The sequence below is a fragment of the Nelumbo lutea genome, chromosome 7 (assembly GCF_056320005.1).
Source record: "Nelumbo lutea isolate HS-2025 chromosome 7, American lotus-T2T, whole genome shotgun sequence".
In the NCBI taxonomy this organism is placed as follows: domain Eukaryota; kingdom Viridiplantae; phylum Streptophyta; class Magnoliopsida; order Proteales; family Nelumbonaceae; genus Nelumbo; species Nelumbo lutea.
The window spans coordinates 8720483-8743380 of record NC_142690.1 but is presented as its reverse complement, the minus strand read 5'-3'; the positions used below and the strand labels follow the sequence as shown (position 1 = coordinate 8743380).

The following is a 22898-nucleotide window of genomic DNA, read 5'->3' as shown; positions in this document are numbered from 1 at the left end:
AGCTTACACACTTTATCATCCCCTGAGCAACAAACCCAGGTGGTTGCTCCATATATACCTCCTCAAGAAGATCACCATGAAAAAAAAAGCATTCTTAATATCAAGTTGAAACAAAGGCCAATCATACATAGTAGATAGAGAGATCAAAACACGAATTGAACCAATCTTGGCAATAGGAGAAAAAGTCTTAATGTAGCAAATGCCATATAACTATGAATAACCCGTTGCAACCAACTGAGCTTTCAACCGCTCAACACTACCATCAAGTAAGTACTTGATAGTGTATACCCACTTACATCTGACAGCATGCTTACCAAGGGGAAGAGTGGTGAGATCCCACGTATGATTATGAGCCAAAAAGGAGAGTTCTTCCATCGCTTGATGCCACCCTAGAGAGATAAGGGCTTCTTAGACATCATTGGGAACAGAAACAAAAGATAACAACAAAACAAACTATCGATGGGAAGGAGAAAGGTGAAAGGCATAAACATAATTAGAGATAGGATGAAGGGTACAACTACATTTACCTTTTTGCAAGGAACTAGGAAGGTCAAGGTAAAAAATGGGGTGTGATGGTGCTGCGAAAACTACTGTCAGATCCGTTAATGGTGAAGAAGCAGAAGGAGTCAGTGCATGTCAATGTGTATACACTTGCTAGATAGGTGGTCGTGTAGTGAGAAGTGGCATCGGAGGCAATGGCTTAGTCGTAGCTAGAACAAGTGGAATAGGGTTCACAATAGAGACTGGAAGCGGAAGAGAAGAAGAAGGAAAATGGACATCCAACCCAAAAAAGAATAGAACCAACTTAAAGAAAGTAACATTAGGACACACATAGCAACGCCAAGAACTGGGATTATAACATTTGTACCCTTTTTGCGTTCTAGAATATCCAAGGAATACATACTTAGTAGATTGTGCATCCAATTTGTCTAGTCTAGGGCCAAGGTTATGAACAAAACAAACACATCCAAAAACCCTAGAAATGAGATGAAAATTGGACAATGTAGGAAACAAAACAGAGAAGGGAGATTGACCATTAAGAATGAGCATAGGCATTCAGTTAATAAGAAAGCAAGATGTAAGCACAACATCACTCCAAAAACATTTGGATACATTCATATGGTGCAACAGGAACCAAGTAGTTTCCAAGAGGTGATGATTCTTCCGTTCAGCTACTCCATTTTGTTGAGGGGTGTAAGAGCAACAGGTTTTATGGATAATACCATGTTGTTTTAAATATTGTTGAAAAGGCATATAAAAATATTCTTGGCCACTATCAGAACATAGGATCATAATATGGATACTAAATTGAGTGTGAATTTCAGCATGTGACTTTTGGAAAATAAAAAATAATTTACTTCTTTCTTTCATAAGATAAAGTCATGTCATCGTTGAATAATCATCAACAAAAATAACAAAGTATTTGTAACCATTGTGTGACACTATTTTATTTGGACCCCAAATGTCCAAATGGATCAAAGAAAAAGGACTTGACATATGACTATCGACTCTAGGACTAAAGGAAACCCGATGATGTTTCCCATACTGACATGACTCACAATCCAAAGTAGAAAGACAATTCAATGCTAAAATAAGTTGCTTAAGAGCTTTAAGAAATGGATGTCCAAGTACGCAATGCCACTAGAAAGGAGAAAGAGACATCTGAAGAGTTGTTGATGAAACGTCACCACTATCAAGATAATATAGTCCACCATCTTTATGTCCTCCACCAATCTTCATCCCGGTCTTGAGATCCTGAAAGACACTAGATGAGGGGTAAAAGGTGATAGAGCAATTAAGAGATTTGATTAATTTACTAAAAGATATAAGATTAGGGAACTTGGGAACATACAGAACTAAAAGCAAAGAGAATGAACCAATGTTAACATTACCGGTACCACATATGGAAGAAGTACAACCATTAGCAATGGTAATAGTGTGAGTTGTAAAAAATGAAGAAAGAGAAGAGAACACACCTGGAATCCCAGTCATATGATTGAAAGCTCTAGAATCAATGATCCAATGGGAGGGTTTGGATGCTAGACAAACCATACCTGAGTAGGCACACATAGATATACTCGATTGAGAAATAACCTAGATCAACCATTCATATTCATTACATGAAATATTCATCATCTCTTGCTCATATGAATTTGTAGATGGAGGTGTCTAATCGGCCTGTTGACTCTCTTGTCCCATACCACCACTAGCCACTGCATTTTGTGCATGTGTCAACTCGGTTTGGTCTCATGCTTTCCTCAAGTGGGACATCGGTGTTGGTTGCGCCACTCATCTCGCTCCTAAGGACGAGTTGAATGTCTCGAAGTCACAAGATCAATTCATCTCGAGGGGAAGTCACATTTTGTTTGAGCCAAATTCACATCTACGCTCCACAAAGGGCACCCCACAACATATCTTAACTGTGTATTGGGAACATCTCCCACTGAAAACTGCGAAAGATGTTCCCAATGCACATTGAAATGTTGGTCGCCCCCTGTGGGGTGCAGATGTGGTTTTGTACCGAGCCATGTGAGTGACTTGACCATTCCACCCCCAGTCGGTTCAATACACATGTTAGCTTCTGACTAGCAATCAATTCTAGTTGCATCAGGGTTTATTAGTAAAGTGGGCTAGAAAGTCATAATGTGTTTTACCCTACCCATTTTAGTCATTTTGAAATGTTGTCTTCTTACTTATACGCATGTTGAAAGGGTGTTTTAGTAAATTAGCTATATCTATCAATCGAATTGGTGGGAAAGGGGCAAAGTGTTGGAAATCTAAAAGCTGAAGGGGCTTTGTTGCAAATGAAAGTTCAGAGCGCTAACTATGACCACCCTTAAAGTACAGGTGGTAATCGGCTTGTTAAATATACAAACACACGTGTGTACACATACATACATACAGGTTAAAATCAGTAAATAACAAATTACCATCTAGTATTTTGGGTAGTGCCACTTACCCTTGAACTTTAAGATTCCAATACTTTGCCCGCATTCCCTTAATTAACTTCAAAAAAGACTTGCATGTGACTGTCATGTATATGTTAAGCATTTCCAAATCCCCAAATTACCTTTTCTTAATTTATGGGACCATTTTTTTCCCTTCCTCTTACATATTTGTATAAAGAATAAAATCCCTTATTTGTCTTTCTAAAGAGATGATGTGCTTTCCCCTGCCCATTTTCATCATTTTGAAATTCGGTCCTCTCGCTCATAGGAATCTTGAAATGACATTTTAATAAATTAACTTCATCCAATTAACAATGAGGGGCAAATTGTTGAAATCTAAAAATTTATGAGATCTTTGTCGCAAATGAAAGTTCAATGGGCAAGTGTCAACCCCAAAGTAAAGGGTGGTAATCTGTAATTTACCCTATTTATAAACATATATGCAAGAATATATAGTAATAAGAATAATACAGTGGATCGGATTGACTTGTACTACAGTTCTAACAGTTGGTTGGCATTTTCTAACCCTTATCCAATCTTCAACCCAACCCAAACTGGATTCCCATTGGTCCATCCCAAGTTGAATCCCTATGCACTAAGCCAAAACCATTGAAGGTTGACATTTCATAGCCCAAACTCATCCCTAAATGAATTAGACACAAAACAACCCTTCTCAAAGAAGGGTGGAGATGAATTTCCCTATTAACTTATCCCATTGGCATGATGTTTTGGGTGGAATATCATTGAAAGTTCATTTGTTTTGCCCATTGAAGATGTCGGATGGTTGAGTGGAATAACAACAACATAGCATTCCCACCGATGAGTTTTTGATAAATTTGAACAATTTAACAGGCTAACTTACTGGTTAAACCACCAAACCTTCCACTCGACCAATGTTCAAGGTTGACGTATACAATTTGGTTGTATTGATAATTAAGCATGGTTTAAAAGGTCCCAAACCCTCCTTGACCCCACTCTCTCTGCATTAGGGTGGGTTGGGTCTAGAACCCACATCTAATTTCATATTATTTCTTATTATATATAAGCAACAAACAAGCAAAATAACATGAACAAGCATCAAACTTACCAACTTTTTGATTGAAACATGTAGAAAACCCATAATTTTTTTTACCATCCTTCATATAAGATTTGAAACATTATTGCATTCAACATATAATACTTAAGTCTATATGCCTTACAACAATAATTTAATTATAAGCACTAGGGATATTTTAGTAAATTCAATGTGCAAGTTGAGGAGGGTCGGGTTTAGCGTAATACCATACCCTACCTGTATTGTATTTGTTGTAAAACCCTAAAACTTGTCTCCACCCCAAAATCCATTCTTCAAAAAAGAACCCACCCTATTGGGGAGGGTAGGGGCGGGTACCTGCCGGGTTTGGTGGAAATTGCCATCAAATATCAAATATCACCATATCTATTAGTATTATAATCGATTTCCATGATAAATATAAATATCGCATTTAAAACAGTTAATTTTAATGTGTTCTTGTCTCTCTTCAAGTTCTAAAAAACTCCACCTTTTTCTACTCCTTTTATTATGCATGATGATTTATGCTTACATATGTATAAAACTACAATAGTCATGATGATGCCCTTCCATAGTAAATAAAGTATTGTGAATCAGATTGATATGCAAGTCTAATCACTTGACAATGAAGTAGATGAAATGAACATACGAATAAAAACAAAAATGAAAGGTAAATATTCAGAGTTGCAAATGCAACCATGCTTAAAATATGACATCAATGTCTGTTTTAAGCGTTTTCTTTCAAAAAAAAATGTCTGTTTTACTCAGAAGCTAGAATTAGCACTTGTTCGGTGATGATGCTCTGCGATTTTGAAGTAGAACCATCAGCTGTGCATAGGAGGATGAGAATATTCCCATTACATCCTGTTCATCCTCTACATGGGTAACTAAAATGAGAGAAAAAAAAACTTCCCATTAACTAATTTTATCAAATTTAAACAAGTTCTTTATAACTGAATGACAAGGACAACATAGTACCTGACCATAGGAAGTTCTTTGTCTTCTCATCAAAGGAATCCCCAAATCATTTGAGATAGATTAAGTTATGTTTTCACCATCAATCTCTATACAGGAAATTTGGGCTATCTTGGGCCTATCTTCTTCATCCTGAAACTGTTGTTTCAGCAAAGGACAGTCCTGTATATCTAGATGAGAAAGTGAAGCAGTGAGAACCCCTATCTCCCTTAAGGACTTGAGTTGGTTACTCTTGATTATTACTAACTCTTCAAGGGAGGTGAGATTTTTTAGCCCCCTGAGAATGGAAATAAGATTTTCACATCTTTCTAAATGAAGAGATGTAAGAGTCATTAGCTGTAACTGCCAATCCAGAGGGGAGAAAAGCTCAGGACAACCAGCAACCATGAGATATCTAAGAGAGGTTAGGTCGTGCAGACCCCAATCAAACTGGAGCTTGAGATAGTTGCAATCTTTGATGGAAAGTGAGTACAGATTGGCGGGCAATCCTCCTTGAGGAAATGACACGATTTTAGGACAATCACATATTCGCAATTCATGAAGTGATGCGAGGCTGTTCATGTGATTAGGTAAGAACTTAAGGTTCTTGCATCCAATGATCCAAACTGATCTCAAGCTGGTGACAGGTAACCCTTCTTCTGGAAAATCTACAAGAGCTGGACAATTGTTGACCTCTAAATGATAAAGACATGAAAGTTGGTTCAAATCTTCAGGCAAGTTATTGAGATTCTCACATTCCCTTAGTTCAATATGCTCAAGAGAAGTGGGAAACCACGCTCTTGACAAGGATTTCAGATGATAACATTCCTCAATGATCAAATACTTGAGAGAGGTAAGGTTGTGTAGTCCCTGAACTGGTAACCTGAGAACCCTGCAATCTTTTATCTCAAGGCGTTCAATCTTGATGGGCAGTCCTGTACATGGAAAGGACTCAATAGAACTACACCATTTGATCTCTAAATGTTCAAGATATCTGAGATTATTCAATCCCTGGGGTAAGTATTGTAGCCTTTCACATTTGATGATAGAAAGACTTCGTAGCTCAGTAAGTAAATCAATATGGGGTAGCTCTCTCAGGCCATAACAGTGTTCGATATGTAAAAATTTGACTCTGAGGGGTAGCTCAGGCAACGTTCTAAGTCTGGGGCATCCCAGAATTACCAACCTACAAAGAGAAACAAGGTGTTGAAAACCCACATCATTTCCAAGATCTTTGAGAGAAAAGCAATTACAAATTTCTAAGCCTTCGAGTGCAATCATGGCTTGAAGAAATCCCTGTGGGAAATGTGCTAACTTAACAAACTCAGAAATATGGAATGAGTTGAGTGAGGTGATCTCTGCAAAACCTTCTAGTAGAAGTTTATTACTCTCCTCGTGTCCATAGAAATGGTACACTGGGCAGCCACGAATCTCAAGTTTTGCCAAGAAAGGTAGCGGGAAGGGTGCCTCCCTTAGCTTGAGACAATCCTCAATAACAAGCTCACGAAGATGAGGGGTCAGCTCATCACCTCTTTCACTTGAGGATCGTTGACCTTTCTTAACCTTTTCACTAGGTTGGTCTGTACTTACAGATGAGGGAAGGAGCTCTGGAAGGGCAATCAATGCTTCACAATCTTTTACCTCTAGTGATACAAGGACAGGGAAACAAGGTGATAGTTTTTGTAGCTTGAGACAGTTTTGCATAGTAAGCTTAGTGAGATTAGGAAATTCTTCAATGCCTTTTAATTCTTTCTCTTCTCCCAATCCAAACCATTCCACCAACCCAAGCATCTCCCTGAAAGATAGTATCTCCAATGATGGGAAAGTCTTATCCAAACAATCCCCATAAAACTCGCGATCCACATAGTTAATTCTATGCATTCCTTCAATATAGAGATCTCTGAGCATGGGTAGTTGCCCAAGTGGGGGTAGTAACTTGCATTTGCTACATTTAAAGAGTTTCAGGATCACTAAATTGGACAAGGACTGATCACCAATCCAACTTGGAAAGCATTCACCAAGATAGGAGCTGATGAAGAGCTCCTTCAAGTTCATATGAGGTTGCAGCACCCTAAGCCCTTGAATGTGTAGTTTATCTTATAAGTTGGCACGACTTGCATCAGTCCAATTGAATGCATCTACATTCTCTAACTTTGAAATGTGAATGTTCCCTTGGAGGTGCAAAATTTTGCCTAACTCGCTTATTGGAGATTCTTGACTCACAACAAAATTAGACAAAGTTCTGAGATTAGTCAATCTACCAAACCCCATTGGCATCTTTTATAAATTGGGGCATTCACTTGTTTTGAGATGTCGCAAGTTGATCAGGTTGCCCATGTCCTTCGGCAATTCAATGAGATTGGGACAACAATTCAATATCAATGACTGTAAGTTGTATAGAGCATTAATTGAGTCAGGCAGTCTTCTGATTGGGGTATGAGAGAAGTCTAAATACCTTAGGTGTTTCAGTTGGCCAATTGAATCTGGAAATTGTGTGATATAATACCATCTCAAGGACAGTACCCGTAGGCAAGTTAATTTGGGAAACAAGTCATGAAGGATCTGTTTATGTATGTAGCAATACTTGTCCTCTCTTCTTCTTAATGGTAAGAAGGTCCGTAGAAGCTTTAGCTCATGAAAGGCCTGAAACTTTGTTATTCTATCATATTGTCCACGAAGAAATGATGAATGTCTAGCCTTCTCAGGAATTTTGTTTGCCCTATTATTGCTCTTATTTCCATCCTCTAATCTGAAACAAGTTCCTCCTGAAATAGACTGCTAAATCATTCATGAGGTCATGCATCATAAGCATTGATGTATTATGACTTGTTTCTTGAAAGAACATCCTGTGGAGTAACTCATCAAAATACTCACCAGCTATGTCTTCCATATGCTTCCTTTCATTTGGTTGGACAAAACCCTCTGCCATCCACAAGAGTACTAATGTCTCCTTCTCAAATTCATAGCCCTTGGGAAAAATAGAACAATAGGCGAAGCACCGCTTCAGGTGTGCTGGAAGATGATGGTAACTCAATCTTAGGGCAGGAAGAATCTCACTTCGGTCCTCTGGTAATTCCCATATTTCTCCACTCATTTGCATCTACTTTGGAGTGCAGGAGACCTCCAAGTGTCTTTGCCGCCAAAGGCAAACCATTGCATTTTCCTACAATTCCACGGCCAAGTTCTTCCAAGTTTGGATTTGTTTCTGATATTCCATCCACAAATGCATGTTGTTTAAATAACAAGAAGCAGTCTTTCTCTGATAAGACATTCAGTTTGTAGGCGTGAACATTGCCCACAACGAATGAAACAGTTTCACTTCTTGTAGTTACTATGATCTTACTTTCTTGTATCCCACCTCTGAAAGGAGATAGGAGGGCACACCAATCGTTATAGTTCTCATTCCAGACTTCATCCAAAACAAGTAAAAATTTCTTGTCCTTTAATTCCTTCCTAAGATTAGCTTGAAGTGAATCTAATTCATTAAGATAATAAGATTGCCCTGTAGCAGACTCCAGAATTGCTTTTGCTAATGTCAACATGTTATAGCCCTCTGAAACATATACCAATGTATTTAGATCAAAATATTGCTTTACGCCACCATCATTATACACAAGCTGAGCAAGGGTGGTCTTTTCAACCCCAGGCATACCAACTATGGGAATTACTAGGGCCCCATTATGATTATGTTCATCAGAAAGTAGCAACTTGATTATCTTTGCTTTGTCTTCCTCTCTTCCATAAACAAGATCATTTAACAAGGAACTTGTTGGCCGTCTCTGTTCAACTCGAACTGACTCTGCTCCAACTCCCTCTTGTAAGCCAAGACGATCTCTCACTAGTGCAATTTCTTCCAACTCTTTATTTATCTACTTATCTTAGATCCTATCCCAAACTTGAATGAAACTACACGAGGACGTAAATTATAAGGAATGAGTTTCTTGCGTACCTGCTTTATCTTGGCTTCTGCTTCCAATTTTTGGCGGAGAGCTTCAGTTGAGACCTTGTCCAGTATGTCTTCTACATCATAAGCCACATGTTTGAGATCATCTAGCCACTTTTCCACTTTTATGTCTTTCATTTGCTTGTTCTCTGCATCAATGAGCACAGCTTGAATTTTTGACAGCGTACTCTCTAATTTCTTCAGCTTTTTATGTATTCTCCAGCGAAGTGCAACCCCTCTTAGCTCAGAAGAGGTCAACTGTTCAAGCATCACCGTAAGGAAGGCGCCCAGAAACACTTCTCCCACAGCCATATCTGTGTCGTTTGTTCTTTGCAAATGGAAAGGATATACGGAAACAAGAAACCTATAGCACAACACCAAATTAGTCTCGTATTCCAAACCCATTTGATGTTATTAGTATATGCATGGTAGTTGATATTAGTTCGTCCAAGAAGTTCAGAAAGTGATTCCTCACCAACTTGATTAAAATGTTTATTTATAATATAGTTACTACATAGCTATTTTAATGAATACTGGTTAAGTTTATATTTTATTTACTAGATTAACACTCTAGAAAGAACCCACAAATTAGCCAGTTTGGCCAGGCAAAAATCGAGTCAGTATGAAGTGGTGCACCGTGGTATTGGCAAAGACTAAAGAACCGTACTACCATTTCGCCCATAGATAACAAGATCTGCACTGCACGTTAGCACGCCTCTGGCCTGGTTTTGATTTGAATAAAGTTGTCGTGGCTTAAGTATTCTGGTTTTTCTAATGAGGTAGTTCAGTAGTTGCCGTTTTTTTCTCAGAAATTAGCAGCTAGCTTGTTGCCATCGCTTGCTAATTGTGTTTTCTTTAAAAATTGTTAATTAATGGGTTGATTTGGTTATTTATTGTGTATTAAATCAAACCCAAGGGTTTGTTTTTTCGGGCTGTAACTTGGACGTGCTCGGGTTGATTTTGGGAGTTTGTGTTACCCTCCAATCCGGATTAAAGTATCAAATATGGTATGGGGTTTTGGGGTGTATTGTATCGGTATGTATGTATTTCTATCTGAGGACTTGGGGTGTATTATATCGGTATCAATATATTTAGAAAGGATACGTTTCACAACTAATTTTTTGCAATAATTTTCCACATTGGCATTTATGCAGAATTAGGGAAAAATTCAAATGGCAATATGATAATTCATGCAGAAATGGACTTCTTTGAGATACCATTGCAACAAATTCTTTATAACAATAAAAAAAAAAAAAAAGAGAACACTTTAACTTCCTAACCAACACGTCTCAACCAAAAAACATTTCTGAAATGAATAATGCACAATCTAAGGCTGTGTTTGTTTATCGATATAGTATTACATGGATAGTCACATTTTTTAATGCTCGGTTCAGTGTAAAACTCTATCAGTAGAGTTTTACATGATGAGATTTACACTCCAAACAAACACAGCCTAAGAGATTTCGTACATGATTGATGGATCATGATGAACTGCATTGGTTTGTGAAATGCATTTATACATCCCTAATAATCTCCCTTGTAATGAGTTCTTCAAAAAGTTACTAGCTTGTCGCCGATTGTGGGTTAAAGGCGGTGTTTGGCACTTATCATTTTTTCTAAAAAATGCTACTCCAAACAACACCTTAAAAATCGGGAAAGTGTAGTATGAAAAAACGCCAAATTCAATGTTTTCTCAGAAAACAGCCCATTATTGTTAGCAGTGCAATGATGTGTAGACCTGGCAATTTGGTTGGGTGAGTCGGGTTAGGGTTGGGTCAAGACACTTTGGATTGATTTTGGGTCGGGTTATCAATTGCTAGACCCTAACCCTAAATATTCAGGTTAGGGTTGACCCATGTGTCAATTCGGGTCATCCCAAAAAATAACTGAAATTTAAAAAAATAAAGAAAAACTACATGAAAATGCCAAAATTAAAGGAATTAACCTTAAAATTCCAAATATAAAATAAAAAAGCTTGAACATTAACAATTTAAAGAATAAACAATAAAGAGTAAAGATTAAATAGAAAAAATTAAAGAGTGGAAACTTCTAGCAATGCATAAATAGTCTCAATTAGACTTGACAATCGGGTTAGCGGGTTGACCCATGACCAACCCAACCCAGTTTTTTCCGAGTTGGGTTGGGTCAGATTATTCTCACATTCAGGTAGCTAAATATGAGACCCTAACCCTATTTTTTCGAATTGGGTTGAGTTAGGTTCACGGGTTGGGTCAACTTTTTGCCAGGTCTAAATTGATGTGACATCAATGTGGCATCATCTTAAACACTAGATAATATAGATCAATGCTAATAAGGGTTCTACAACACTGATACCAAACAAAACCAATGATGTTATCCCAAAAAACAGCCTATATAACAATACCGTATCCAAACAAAAAATAAGAGAAAACAGTGCTTACAACTCAGACATACACGGTCCTAGTTAGGGGTGAGCAAAAAAACCAAACTGAGCAAAAAAACCAACCAAAACCAAACTGAAAAATTAGTTAACCGAACCAATAGATTCACTTTCAGTTTGATGTTCTTAAAAAGCTAATAATTTCAGTTCGGTTTCAATTAACCAGTTCAAAAAAACGACAGTCCACGACCGATATTATATAAAATAATATATTATAATTTTTACTTTTTTTTTTGAAAATCGAATAAGAGGATTCGGCAGAGACTTTCAGCCTTCTCTTTGAAATTTTAACCCCTCATTAGTTCGACAGTCTGCCAACCCAATCCTCAAATCTCCATCATTTGCTCTTTTGTCTTTTCCCCTGCCAGAGTGTCAGTACTCCTTTGACTATTTTCTTTTTCTCTCTCTCAATGTTTCAATTTTCTCTTATCTTCTATCTTCTAAGTTTAATCTTCTTATTGGACTTTCTGCTTCCACTCTTCGTATTCCGGTCCTTACTCCAGATGGTCGCGCGGCTCGTGCCAACCACCAGCACGGCAGCACCAAGCAGCAATGCCGGTCGCCGTCTCGCCAGCAAATAAGCACCAACGGTCCAACACCTATGATCTCTTCTCTCTCTCTGATCTCCTTTTCGCGTCTCCGCTCGACACAACCTCTCAAGCTCACTTCAGCGACGACACCAAACAGTCCGGCACCAACAGCAACCGCCAGCACCGGCACCAACAGTTTTAATTTTTTTTTTTAAATGCATAAAAAACTGAAAAACCAAACCGCGGCTAACCGGTTGCATCGGTTTGGTTTCGGTTTAAATATTTAAAAAGCCAATCAGATCGGATCGATTTGAAAAAATACCTCACCGAACCGTGAGACCCCTAATCCCCGTGCCGATGCCAAACACCTACAAAGTCAATTAGATCACGCTTGGCTGTTAATACGATGGTAGGATGTTGTTCCCTCCAAGAATTGATTGTTAGTTATGATGAACAAAGAATGGAGTGGAACTTGATAAAGAGCCAAAACCTTTTTCAGTTCACCCCGGGATTTGGAGTGATATGCCTCCAAAGGATTCCAAATGTCTGAGTGCTGTCTCTTCCCGTCTGCCCACATACACAAGATAAATAGAACCCATCCCCACAAAAATACTTCTCTGAATGCCATGCTCAAATCTACCGATCCCATATGCAGACTAAAGGGATGAGCATAAAAGTAAAACCTCTAACCAAACCACTAGGCCCTGGGATTGAGCCAAGCCCAAGTCCCAACAAGCAGATTTGACCGAAGGATTACAATAGGAAGAGACCTTCAACGCACATGGAGAAAATTTGGATAAAGAGTAGTCTCAACGGTGAATCCAGGCAACAAGGATCTGTAACATTTCATAGTATTTAGCTCAAGTGTAAACTTTGAATATATAGCGAGGGAATAGCATCAGGGCTAAAAACACTTACCTTTTCGAGAAAGGGATAAAAAAAGAAAAGCAAAAGCAATGACAGGGCATTAGACAGAAAACTGCAAGCCAGGCATGCATTAAAAGAGTAAATACCACAAATCAAGTGCTCACAAGTATCAACCCAATTTTTTTTTTTTTTTTTGATCAGTAGTATCAACCCAATTCATTCAGCACGAATCCAGATTCCAGTCCCACACCAAAAACCAAATGCCCATATGACTTTGAGTCAGTCTCAATACCTCCTCCTAGGACTCCTTGATCGGTGCCCACGGGGTGACCTGCAAAACAATAACAAGAACCAAAGCTTCTCCATGAGCACAATGTAAAAGCTCACTCAAAAAAGAAATAATTTCCTCAGTTGCCCAGCATGCAGAACTGGATGTTCTATAACCAATAACATCCATGGGCCTCACTATCAACAAAAAAAAAAAAAAAGCTGCCCATTTGGATTAATCCAAAAGTGCACTGGAAGTCATTCAACCTATTTCTTGGGAGCCCTTCTGGATATCCCTGGTGAATTCATCCAAGAGAACCATATGGACCCAGGAGTCCTCAACAAGCAATTAAATCGGTTGACATAAAACTTGGCTAAGACAATAAAATACAAACTACTACACTGAAGCATCGCATGAGTACAAGGGAATAGAAGAATCAACGAACCTCCTCCTCATGTTCCTCCTTTTGAAAGGTCCATTGCTGAAGGCCCAATCAACATAGATGGTCTGGGTAAGAAGCTCAGTTCCATTTATTGCAGATATGGCAGCCTGAGCCTCCTCAAAATTCTCATATTCAATTAGTGCATAGCCCTAAAAACAAAAATTCCAAATTTGTTAATAAGAAAGGCATGGCGCTATTGCCATTCCTATACAAAGAAAATATAATAGCAAGCAACTGAAAAGATTATCTGAATATGTTCAAACTAACGATATGCAATTTCTCTTTCATTTCACTAAGCGAACATTTAACTTAAAAATGTTGGTCATGCACAAAATTTATGGCCAGAACACTAATGCTAATATTTATCAGCAGAAGAAAAATGATTAACATCTGTATACAAGAACATAGCATACTAAAAATGGTTAACACACCAAAATTCGCATAACCTGTTAAACAAAATGGCAGTACCAAAAAACAACCAAAACAATTTTTTTTTATTGATAACTAAACAACCACCAAACACTAGAATATGGATGATCACATGCAATTCTCCAAGATATTACCATCTTGCTACCACATAATCAGTCCTTATCAACCACCAAAATCACCCACTTTTATCTTTAATTAACCCCGCGCACTTCCATATGATATGCACAATCAGGTAGTATTCAATTCCTTATTCTAGGCCCAGACTCTGTATTCTTAAACTTTGAACTAAAAGGAGGGATGTGAACTCTAATTGATTTTGGACCCATAAGATTGATTACTGGCGACATGAGACCCATATGATGATTGATTAGAAGAAAGTGTATGCCTATAGAATTGATCATTTTGTGAGAGCATAGTCATTAACCATGAGTTTAATATCAAATTGATGGACAGGTATGATCTAGCTATTATACTATTTGGTTCTGTTTTGATTAATGACCCCATCTCTGGTTTTTTAAGGTGCTCTATTGCACTGTAGCAGGGATGCCCTCTCTATCTGCACTTTTTTTACTTTGGTCACGGCATCATGCCATTCTCAGTAATCTCACTAATGGTGCTTTGCTGCTAGTGAGAGGTGGGCATTAATTTGTCAGATGAGGTCTTGCAAGGCTTCTAGTGAATTTTGAGATGTAGGATGGAGAAATGGCTGATCAAATATTTGGGCATGCCTCTTGGAGGTAATCCTATGTTCATCACCTTTTGAAACCCAGTAATTGAAAACTGTGAGAAGAGGTTGACTATTTGGAAGAAGAATTATCTACTAAAGTGCTAGGTTCATTCCTTTTATGACTACCTTGGCTGGCCTCTTCATTCAACTTGTCAATGTTCGGTGTTCCAGGTCCCCTTTGGTCCCCACAAAGGTTTAAGGGACCACCACATCGAGGAACTTTGGAGGAAAGAAGAGGGACTGCCTCATTAACCAATGGTATTGTTTGCAAAACCAAAAAAGAGGGTGGGCTGAGGAAAGGGTTGATCTCTCTCACAAACACACACCAAAAAAAAACTGAGGATATTGCCACTCTTGTCCACATCCATAGAGAGGTCAACATCTCCCCCCACACTACTAACACATATTATACCTCTTTTACAATGTGTCTTTCTTCTACACCTTGGTGTCTAATCCTAATATCAAGATCTTCCAGAAAACAAAGAACGGGAAAAAACTCCAATTGTCTTGTGTTGCCATATAGTTGGGACAAGGCTTAGTTGAGTTGAGTTGTCTTGTCCCCACCCCCCCCCCCCACCCATAGAGCTTCTTTCATTTGGAAAGCAGCTAATGGAAGGATAAAAATTTTCAGTGGTTCATCCAAAAAAAGGATCAGAAGTGTGACAACAGGCAGAATTTCTAAGCATAGATGCACATCCTCCAAGGTGTATATCATGTGTCTTAAGGATGCCAAATTAATGACCTCATTTACTGCCTGGTCACTCAACAGCATTGGAATTTCTTTTTGGGCCTTGTGGGACTCAAGTGTTTCTCACCAGGTTCTATTATTGGAAATACATGGGTCTTTGTGAAAGGGGAACCTATATTAGAAGGCTATCGTTCATACTGCGATAAGAGGAAAGGGAAGAGGATATGGGGAGAAAGGAACAATCATATTTTCAGACATCAGCTAAGAGAAATCTCGAGCTTAGCAAGGGACATTGGGGTGAGATTTAACTGGGCAAGATCAGCAAATGGTATGGTTGATGCTTTGGCAAAGCAAGGAGTAAATTGGCAAGAGTTGTTTTGGGCCTGTTTACGAGACAGTTTTTGTCAAAGGGTTCTCCATCCTGCCCTTGGATGGTGGCAGTTGTAATTTTTATCCATTATTATTAATGAAAGTTACCATTTCCCATAAAAAAGTGCAGAATAGCCTTGGTCCTTCTGAATTCTTGGGTTCTTATCAGTAAAGAGTTCAGGGAATCTCTCTCAATGACTTTTAAATAAATCTGGTTGACATCTTTGATCTTCTACAGAGAAGAGAAACCAACCAACTTCCTATAAGTTCCCCTCTTCCTCCAGTTGAAGGTGAGATTAAGTTACAGTTTGATGACAGTTCCTCCAGGAATCCTGGGCCTGCCAGGGTGAAGAAATCCTTACCAGGTCCAGTGGGAGCATATTTCAGGCATTCAGCAGACAATTGTCCAACTTGGGAATGCCATCTCCGGCAAAACAGAGATGCTGGCCCCCTTAATGGGGAAGGAATTGTCAAAGGCCTTGACCCCTTCTCTAGCCATTGAAAAGGACTTCGCCAATGTCATTAGATGAAGCAACAGCTGTTGGCAGAAACCTTGCAAGGTGGCTCACTACTTGAAGAGTCATTCCTTGATCCTCTGTTCCAAAGGAGAGAGATCCCAAGAGAACTAAATTCAATAGCTAATGGACTAGGAAAAGATGGAGTGAAAACGTCTTTCTTGTATAGTGATACTGTGATAGCTCAATGCCATCTTGATCTTTTTTAATATTAGGGGACAGGGTTTTCTGTAATCCTTCAGATCTCCTTCTAAATGAACATAAACAGTTGCCTTCTTTTCAAAATTTCAATCAAAGTTTCTCTTTAATTAAATTTATTTGTTACTTATCAAAAAAAAATTATAATATCAGATTTTTATAAAAATCAACGTGGCAACTGAAATAGGTTTAAGATGGATTTTATGGTTAATGGAAGGGTACCGTTAGATCTAGAAAGGTTTTGGATTGGAATCTCAGCAAACTGCCAAAATCGCCTAGGTTCTTCAAGAGAAGGGGGTCAAACAATGGAACCTTCTAATGAAATAATGCTAAATTATTAGGGATTGCTGACTTAATGTAAAGATGCAATTAGTCTCTTAGTCTAGACTAAGCACAGATTCTTCGCCAATAGGGAGGCCAAAACAGCTAGACATCACCTCATTGCATTGGCAAAGGGTGCAAATCATAAAACCTTGGGTTGACAAGCCATACTCCTAAAACTAGGAAAACAAAGAACTACAGCTCTACCACTCTCATACTACAACTTAAAGAATCTGCCATAACTAAGTATTCACCTTACAACTGAAAATTTATGGATAAATACATTATAACTAAGACAAAGCAAACCACCCAGGTGGACCAACTTACACCTTGGTCAAATAACCAAAATACCCTTGCTGCACAAAAATATGTAAAATTCATAAAATTCCATATTTAATTTTGGCTTTTCCATTATTGATGCATACTTTTAAAATCAGAAGGTAGGACCAATTATCAATAAGCAAAGCAAGTCAAATTTTGTCCCTTGTCCGTTCGCATGAATACAAATATAATTTACTAAATCTTGATTTTGAGGATTGAGTATGGCATTGATCACAAGGCAATCTTAATGGATTTTTTCCTCTTCATTAACTTTTGCCCAACATGTTATGTATATTATCAATAAAAATGTTCATGGCACAAAAAGAGGCAAGATAACTCCTTTCTTAAGATCATCCATGTGATGTTCATCAGTTAATGGATCCAAATGCAGATTCTCAAATGAAACAATTTTACTTACCTTGACAAACCCTGTGCGACGATCAAGATTTAGATGCAAGTTCTTAACCTCCCCAAATTCACCAAAGGTATTTTGGAGATCATCCTCTTGTGCCTCTTCATGTACTCCAGTAACCAAAATGATCCACCCCTCAATGGCTGCACAGATTTAATTAAAAACTGAGGCTTCTGAACATTGCATTTAAAAAAAAAAAAAAGGAAAGAAGTGACAGAAAAGATAGCAAACAATGTCCTGGTATTCAGCATGAGTAGCATTTCAACACAGTCTTGTCCGCAGATCATGCATGCCAGGTCAGTTTCAAGAGTATGCCCATACTCTTGTTCTGATTGGAAGCGGTTTGATAATTTTCTCAGAAATACAGGATTTCGGGAACTAATTGTTATATATGTTATTTAGTGTCATTCGCAAAAAAATCATTTTTTTTCTTCACTTGGTTTTATCCAACAATGGCAACAATGATGTTTTCTTGGTTTGAATCACTTTTTGGCATGATTTATGTATTTTCTAATAGATAGAGGTGCTATATTGGTGCAGTTAGTTTTCTCTTTCTCGTGTGTGGCATGTGAACATTTCCTGTAGATTGGTTTTTCAGGGTAGTGTATTGCTGTTTTTTTAAGTATGTCTACCATTAGCACATCCAAACCTGGCAGTAATTCTTCTGGTGTTCAGGAAAGTTTGGCTTGTTGAATATAAAGAATCGAACATACTACATAGATCCTATTTTTACAGCTATAGTTTAGTGAACAACATCACTGTTAAATTTGCAATCTAACCACTGCTCAACCACTGAACCACAATCGACAAACCTTACTTGAAAATGATTTACCATCTGGTTGGGATTTTATAACATTGGAAAAATGTAAATGCCCAACCTCAACTCAGATTGGACTTAGGATGCCTTGGGGAACCTGATTCAACCAGGGCCTAACATCATGTATCCCTTTCAAATAAACACCCACAACATTAGTCTTTGGTCAAGTGGATGAATGTTGTTGTACAGTTACTGCAAGATCTACCGTTCAGATCTTTCTAAGCTTATATTTTCATAATTTTATCTGAGATAACCAAATTGAGTTACAGAATAGTTGAGCACTGAGCAGTATGCAGTTCAGGTCAGGCTCCGGTAAGGCTGCAACTTGGGTAAGCTCAGGTCAAGCATTTGCTAAACAGGACAAAGCTGACTGAATTGAGTTACAGAATGGTTGAGCAGTCTGTAGTTCAGGTCAGGCTCCGGCAAGGCAGCAACTTGGGTAGGCTCAGGTCAAGCATTTGCTAAACAGGACAAAGCTGACTGAATTGAGTTACAGAATGGTTGAGCAGTCTGTAGTTCAGGTCAGGCTCAGCTGCTCAGGCCAGTTATCCCAGGCTTATCCACAGGTTGGCAGGTTGGCTATTTCCTGGCCCTGGATCTGACACAACTCACTTGATTTGCAACCCTAATATAATGATCTAGCCAACTTAAGAGAGAGAGAGAGAGAGGAAAGAGCAGGAGCATAATGGCACACAATAAAATTAGAAAAACATACCAAAGCAAACTACTGTGGTGCTTATTCATCAAGAAAAAAAATAAAAAAAACTACTGTGGTGCTTCTGTACAATAAACAATTGCACTGATATATGCTTTGAAGGAAGCAAGACACTATTTCCCTTAATCATGAACTGCCACAGAAGAATCACAGACAACCACACTTTGGTTAACAATTTAACACGATATGCATACCGATATTAATTTTTCCCAAAGTCAATCAGATTGATCTTTTTTTGTTAACCCTGTGAAAATAAATCCTTTGCTTCAACCCATTTGGTTGTGTGTATAGCACATATGGTATATTGTAATACATCATAACATCTCTGTACAAGAAACTAAGCTCTTTTTGAAGATAAACCCTAGAGCCAACTGAAAGTAACAAGGAAACAACTTCCAAACATGGGGCAAGCATAAGAACCCATCTCCCCAGCACATCTCCCTCCTCACTCTCCCCATTCATCAGAACAGATGTCTTGGCCCCCCTTCCCTCTATTAAGAACAGCATCTCCTACTGCACTTTATTTGTATCAGATTGTTCACTCAACACTCTTTCCTTGTATATCGTCTTTTTTGTTGTAAACAATCTTAGAACTTGTCTCCTCCTAAATGCTCCAAAGGAAGGCAATAACATATCTCCTATAAATTTGATTGTTCATTCCTAAGGGAGTACAGCACCAATTCCATTTAAGCTCCAAGGACTCTTTTGTTTCACCCACAGCAATATGAAAAATCTCCAACAAATGGCAACAAAATTTTTCAGGTATTACGAAAACATATAGCCATGTAGGGATGAGTCAGCTGTGGTGCTTCTCATATTCTCTGGTTTGGAGAAAACTCTGGTAGGAGGAGGACAGTTCAGTTGGATAACATCACAACCCAAGGTTCATGAGATCTAGCACAGTTGATTAGAGAAGCAAAATCCTCGGTAGCCAGGTTCAATTGCTTGTTCAGGTAGGTGTCCCAAGGTCAATCAACCCCATGGCCAACGGAGCAAAAAAGTAGGACCTAGTTGTGCCCAATCTAAGTATGTGGCTTGTTACATACCAATGACTATATACTCTGAGTGTCAGAAAAGATCTCCATACGAGTAAATGGGAAAGCTTGATTGTTTCATAGCATTATATATCTCAAGCACGAACACTATTGGATTTCATTTGCAAACTGTGTACTCTGGTCCTCCAAAAAAATATCCTAAACCCTAAACAAATACTGAAGAAAAACTAGAATGTAAAATAAAAGGATATAACAGCATTCTGAGTAGGACTAATAAACCCTAGAACAGGGGAAAAAATAACTAATTTGAAGGAATATATAGAGATAGAGAGTAGGTGAACTGACATCGTTGGGGACCAGGGCCGCCATCCGAGTCCAAGGAGTCGAAATTGTTCGCGGCAAAACGACTGTTACGTTCAGCATCTGTTTCTTCTCGGAAACCTCTACCTTTGGTCTTCTTTGGAGCAGAGAAGGAGGACGACCCACCGGTGATGGCAGATTTGAGCTTGGGGAGAGGAGCTCTAGGTGACGTTTCGACATCGACGGCCCCATCTTCGTCCATGAGATCATCCTCTTCGGGCTCGAAGTCTACAGCTTCAACATCTGCGGCCGCCATTCTCTGTTACTTGATCTGTGCTTCTCGAGTCGTCTTTCCCACTAAATTTTGGTTTATCTTTGTTCGCCTCGGAGAACGGAGGACGCAAGGAGAGAGAAGATAATAGAAGAGCAGGGTTTCAATGTTTCATACTTTCGTATCGATATAAAAGTTGGGCACTCCGCACTCACTCCCGCTCACGGCTCACCGGCTGATGTACACGTAAATTGCACGTCATCGCTCGCTGATAAATAGGACCCACAACGTTATGTTGTCGTCCTTTTCGCGTCTGTTGTCTGAATGATTTGTTGTACTGTATGGGATTAAGACTGTGTTCCAAATTGAATTTAACATCAATCAACGGATAGGATTCATCTGAACTTTACAGTCATAGTCAGATTTCTGAGGTTAACTATAAAAACCCCCCAAAAAAAGTTGTATTTAGTTAAAAATAAATAAAGAAAAAATAGAGAAACCTATTTCTTCAAACCAAACACATGCGTAAGGGTCAAGCTCCACCCCACCACCACCATCCATTGTCATCAACATTAAATATTCCAATTTAACGGTTGTCTATCGTTGCAAACTAAGGCCAAAATTACTGGATAAACCGAAGCCCGACCAACGAGACCGGATTTGCTCCTTACGCCAACCCCTCGCAGGTAGGAGTGAGCATTATTCGGTTAAAATCGAATTTTTCGATTTCCATTTTTTTATTCGGTTTTTCAATTTTTTGGTATTTCGGTTTTCGGTTTTGGTTTTAGATTTAGAAATTCAGTTAATTAAAAAAATCGAATTAACTAAAATTTACTATATAATATTTAATATATATAACATTTAATGTATAATATGCTGTATATTTATATATTAATATATTATAATGAAATTTAATTTCATAATTCATAATATATATTATAGGTTATAATATATAATATTATATATATTTTAATTAAATTTGGTTTTATTATAATTCGATTTTGGTTTCAGTTTTCATTTTTTTATTTCTGTTTTAATAATTTTAGTTTATTCGGTTCTGATTTTAACCAAATAAATTGAATACTCACCCTTACTTCTAGGCATATTCCACCTTGTATTGGAAATATCTCCTATATTTATGTGTTATTATTTACGAGAGATGTTCTCAATACACGGGTTGATGTACTCGTGAGGTTAGTGTGAGGTGCGATGTGAGGAACAGATCCCAATTTCCGACCAATGTGCCAAATAAGCAACTAATGACCGAAGCCCAATTCTGGGACCAAAGCAAGCCTAGCCTATTCAGATCATTAGATGTTGGGTGTAGCCCTGTGGGGACGATATCCGGCCGGCCTATTAAAGAGCAATAATATAGCATTATCTTTATTCAGTTTTTTTTTATATATTTAACACAACATACTAGCTTTTCAAGGTAGGTGAAAATAGCGGGACTTGAATCCGTGTTTCTGCTTGGATTATCCATTAAAATATGGCAATTTACAAATCTAATAGCATTAAAAAATAAGTAATATATTTATGATATATCAAAGCTACATAAAGGTTTATATAGATTTAATAATAAATCAATACCATTTTAAGAAAAGTGATTAAATGACATGAGTGAACTCATTCTTAGATTGTATTTCTCAATATTAGTCCTACAACACTGTTGTATTCTGAGTTCAGAAAGCGAAAATGATAAGTTTCATTCTCCTTTTTCTTATTATATTTTAACATTATATCATAGGTAATTATAAATGTCAAACCCAATTATCCTGATTAACAATTTTTGGATCAAATTTGTAGAAACCAATTAAAGAGGTTTTAGATTAATTTGTCATTTGGATCGCCCTAAGAATTGTTGACGTCAAAAGAGAAAATGACACCCTAAGAATATAGGGGAAGTGATTACGATGTGATTATGCTTATTAGGTTTTGTTAGTTTTTTATATAAATTTCATCAATGTAAAACTCAATCGATGGATTTACAATTTTAGTGAACACTTGGAGCTTTTTTTATGTGATAATCGATCTAATTGTACATTGATAAAACCGATGTATTATTTACATTGCTTATGGATGGAAAAATCAATCGGTGGGTAGAGGTGGAGCTACAATTTTTTCTTGATGAAGGGCAAAACCTAAAAAACATGGATAAGGGGCCAAAAACTATGAAACATAAATAAGAGGGGCAAAAGCTAAGAAACATGACTCCCCTCCACCACCCCTTGGTTCCGCCTCTGTAGATGGGGCCTTACACCGAAAACGAACACATTAAAATATGGATTAAGAGTGGAGCTTTACACTAATCCATTTTCAAATTAAAAACATTAAAATATGGATCAAGAGGGAAAGGTTGACTAGGGCTTTCTCTCTTCATCCTTCAAATAACTCTTCT

The 22898-nt window shown here is 37.9% G+C and overlaps 2 protein-coding genes across 2 annotated transcripts; both read right to left on the bottom strand.

Annotated features, from left to right (window-relative positions):
• Positions 1-4756: 4756 nt before the first annotated feature.
• On the bottom strand, positions 4757-12470 carry LOC148844950 (putative disease resistance RPP13-like protein 1). The gene is given in 8 exon segments (XM_088954286.1): positions 4757-4886; positions 4978-7049; positions 7239-7686; positions 7688-8039; positions 8041-8817; positions 8850-9260; positions 12168-12213; positions 12336-12470. Coding segments are annotated over 5 exon segments (3948 nt in total). The 5' UTR covers positions 9209-9260; positions 12168-12213; positions 12336-12470; the 3' UTR covers positions 4757-4886; positions 4978-5037.
• Positions 12471-12812: 342 nt separating this feature from the next.
• Positions 12813-20952, bottom strand: LOC148844949 (RNA-binding protein Y14-like). The gene is made up of 4 exons (XM_088953825.1): positions 20275-20952; positions 17409-17545; positions 13426-13571; positions 12813-13043 (listed from the first exon to the last, which is right to left on the bottom strand). The coding sequence occupies exons 1-4, from the start codon at positions 20543-20545 to the stop codon at positions 12998-13000; spliced, it is 600 nt and encodes a 199-aa protein (XP_088809951.1). The 5' UTR covers positions 20546-20952; the 3' UTR covers positions 12813-12997.
• Positions 20953-22898: the final 1946 nt, after the last annotated feature.

Bases quoted from the DNA above. Each gene is read 5' to 3' on its own strand.
- LOC148844949 (XM_088953825.1), bottom strand. From the start codon at position 20,545: ATGGCGGCCGCAGATGTTGAAGCTGTAGACTTCGAGCCCGAAGAGGAT. The intron at 13,572-17,408 runs GTAAGTAAAATT...TTTTGTTTTTAG, and splicing joins GTCGCACAGGGTTTGTCAAG to GGCTATGCACTAATTGAATA. The intron at 13,044-13,425 runs GTTCGTTGATTC...ATTGTTTTGCAG, and splicing joins AGGAGGAACATGAGGAGGAG to GTCACCCCGTGGGCACCGAT.